The sequence below is a fragment of the Populus euphratica genome, unplaced genomic scaffold (genome assembly GCF_000495115.2).
Source record: "Populus euphratica unplaced genomic scaffold, PopEup_1.0 scaffold2008.1, whole genome shotgun sequence".
NCBI lineage: Eukaryota > Viridiplantae > Streptophyta > Magnoliopsida > Malpighiales > Salicaceae > Populus > Populus euphratica.
Window position 1 is genome coordinate 5,295 of NW_011501883.1, and position 1,824 is coordinate 7,118.

Consider the following 1,824-nt stretch of genomic DNA (forward strand, 5'->3'; position numbering starts at 1 on the left):
AAAATGTGCTCGCGTACGTATTAAACCTGACTAATTGATCATATAATATATGAAATCACACTAATAAATTCACTTGCTGTGACAAAAATTCAATTTATTATATTTATTTAAAATAAATATCATATCGGTGAATAATATTTAGAAACACAAAAGATTCTTGAACTAGCTAGAAAAAGAATCTAGTATAACAAAAAAGAAAAATGGTGATGGGTAAGGGTAAAGCTGTAATATTATAATTACAAAAAGAAAGACTTCCTTCTTTTATCCATGTATTTTACATAAAAATGTCAAAAAATAATATCATCATTTATAAATAATCTAATTAAGAGTATTTGTTCTATCTAAGGTAGATTATAAAGTGAAAAATTACTATCAAACTTTTGGAGATAATATTGGAATTACATGAATCTTAATCGAAAAAGAAAAGAAAAGGATAAGTCCTGACATATTTGACCAAATTGCTTCGTTGTGACCTCTTCTACCTGAACGAAACCAAACCGACTCGGCCCTTGTTTATCTTCTTCTTCTTCTTTTACATGTGTCCCTTTCTATAAATATATATATACACATTAGGAGAAGAAAAGTCGTGTACATTCATTCTTTTATAGCCCATTCAAGAAAGGTCTAGAGAGAATTAATGGCTGGTTTGCAAAGATCTGATGTGTCTTTCAGGAGGCAAGGTTCCTCTGGGCTTATCTGGGATGATAGGTATATCTCCGGAGAGCTAAACCAAGTCAACCAAAAACAAGAACATGAAGAAAAACAGCCACAGCGTGATCAGAGGACAGTAAACAAGCTAGAAAATGATGCCAGGCCATCTTCAAGATCGGCGACGACGCCCAACATCACCATTGAGAGAAGTCGATCCAACGGTGGACAACGTGGCTACCGCACCGGCAGGGTGTCTCCGGCAATAGAGCCTCCCTCTCCAAAGGTATTTACATGTGGGTTTTGTGGTGCTTTCGGGAAACCAGGGAAGAATCATCGGAAAAAAGCCGTTATCGGTAGATCTCGATAGTTCTCGTAATTCCCGATGGACTATTCCGGTCGAAATGAGGTGTGGCTATTTATAGTATGGGTATGTTCATATATTTTCTAGGCTTGTAGATTTCTTAAAACTTGTCGGCGTTCATCTTAATAAAGTGAGATATAGGACCTTCTTTAGAACAAAACCAAGCTATGGATTGCATGTGTTCTTTTAATTTATTGTGGCCGACTATATATGTTCTTTCACTCCACATAAAGGACTAGTTTTAGGCATGGTTTTGTGTTTGGGAGCTTCCAATTATGTGTATATGGTTTGGTGCTTGAGGATTTCTATTTTTCTATACAAAATCAAAATTTAACCCTCTCTCTTTCATGGAGGTTGCCTTCGATCTTTAATCTTAATTCTTGATACATGGGATTTAGAGTTATTTCTTTCTTTTTTCAGGCAAGATTAGGCTTTAGGATCTTCCCTCGCTCCAAATATTGAAAAGAAATGCAGAATCTAGGTGAATCTAAACCTTTTCCTCTTGGCAGAAATTTATTGGGATCACCAAAGATCGTTGGGCCCTGTTAAACAGGTTCTTGCAGGACGTTAACTACTCCACTACTAGTAGTAATGGTAGTGCCCTTGCAACTAGCTAGTGGTTTAGGTAATCCACCTACTTCCCTGTAGTTTTATTCTGATTCGGACCTATTTTCCGTTCACCGGAATGTGAACCACGTTAACTATACTACAGCATTACGACTCCTTGTGTGTAAAACACACCCTGCATGTCGGCCATGCCAGGCAAGGCGAGGCGAGTAGAAAAGGCCATGCTCCTTGAGTCAATTTGTGAT

The 1,824-nt window shown here is 37.1% G+C and overlaps 1 protein-coding gene across 1 annotated transcript; it reads left to right on the forward strand.

The window, feature by feature from the left end:
* Positions 1 to 528: 528 nt before the first annotated feature.
* LOC105118569 (uncharacterized protein At1g15400-like) lies at positions 529 to 1,352 on the forward strand. Its single transcript, XM_011016542.1, has one exon. It carries the CDS (start codon positions 638 to 640, stop codon positions 1,016 to 1,018), a length of 381 nt encoding a protein of 126 aa, XP_011014844.1. The 5' UTR covers positions 529 to 637; the 3' UTR covers positions 1,019 to 1,352.
* Positions 1,353 to 1,824: the final 472 nt, after the last annotated feature.

Bases quoted from the DNA above. Each gene is read 5' to 3' on its own strand.
- LOC105118569 (XM_011016542.1), top strand. From the start codon at position 638: ATGGCTGGTTTGCAAAGATCTGATGTGTCTTTCAGGAGGCAAGGTTCC.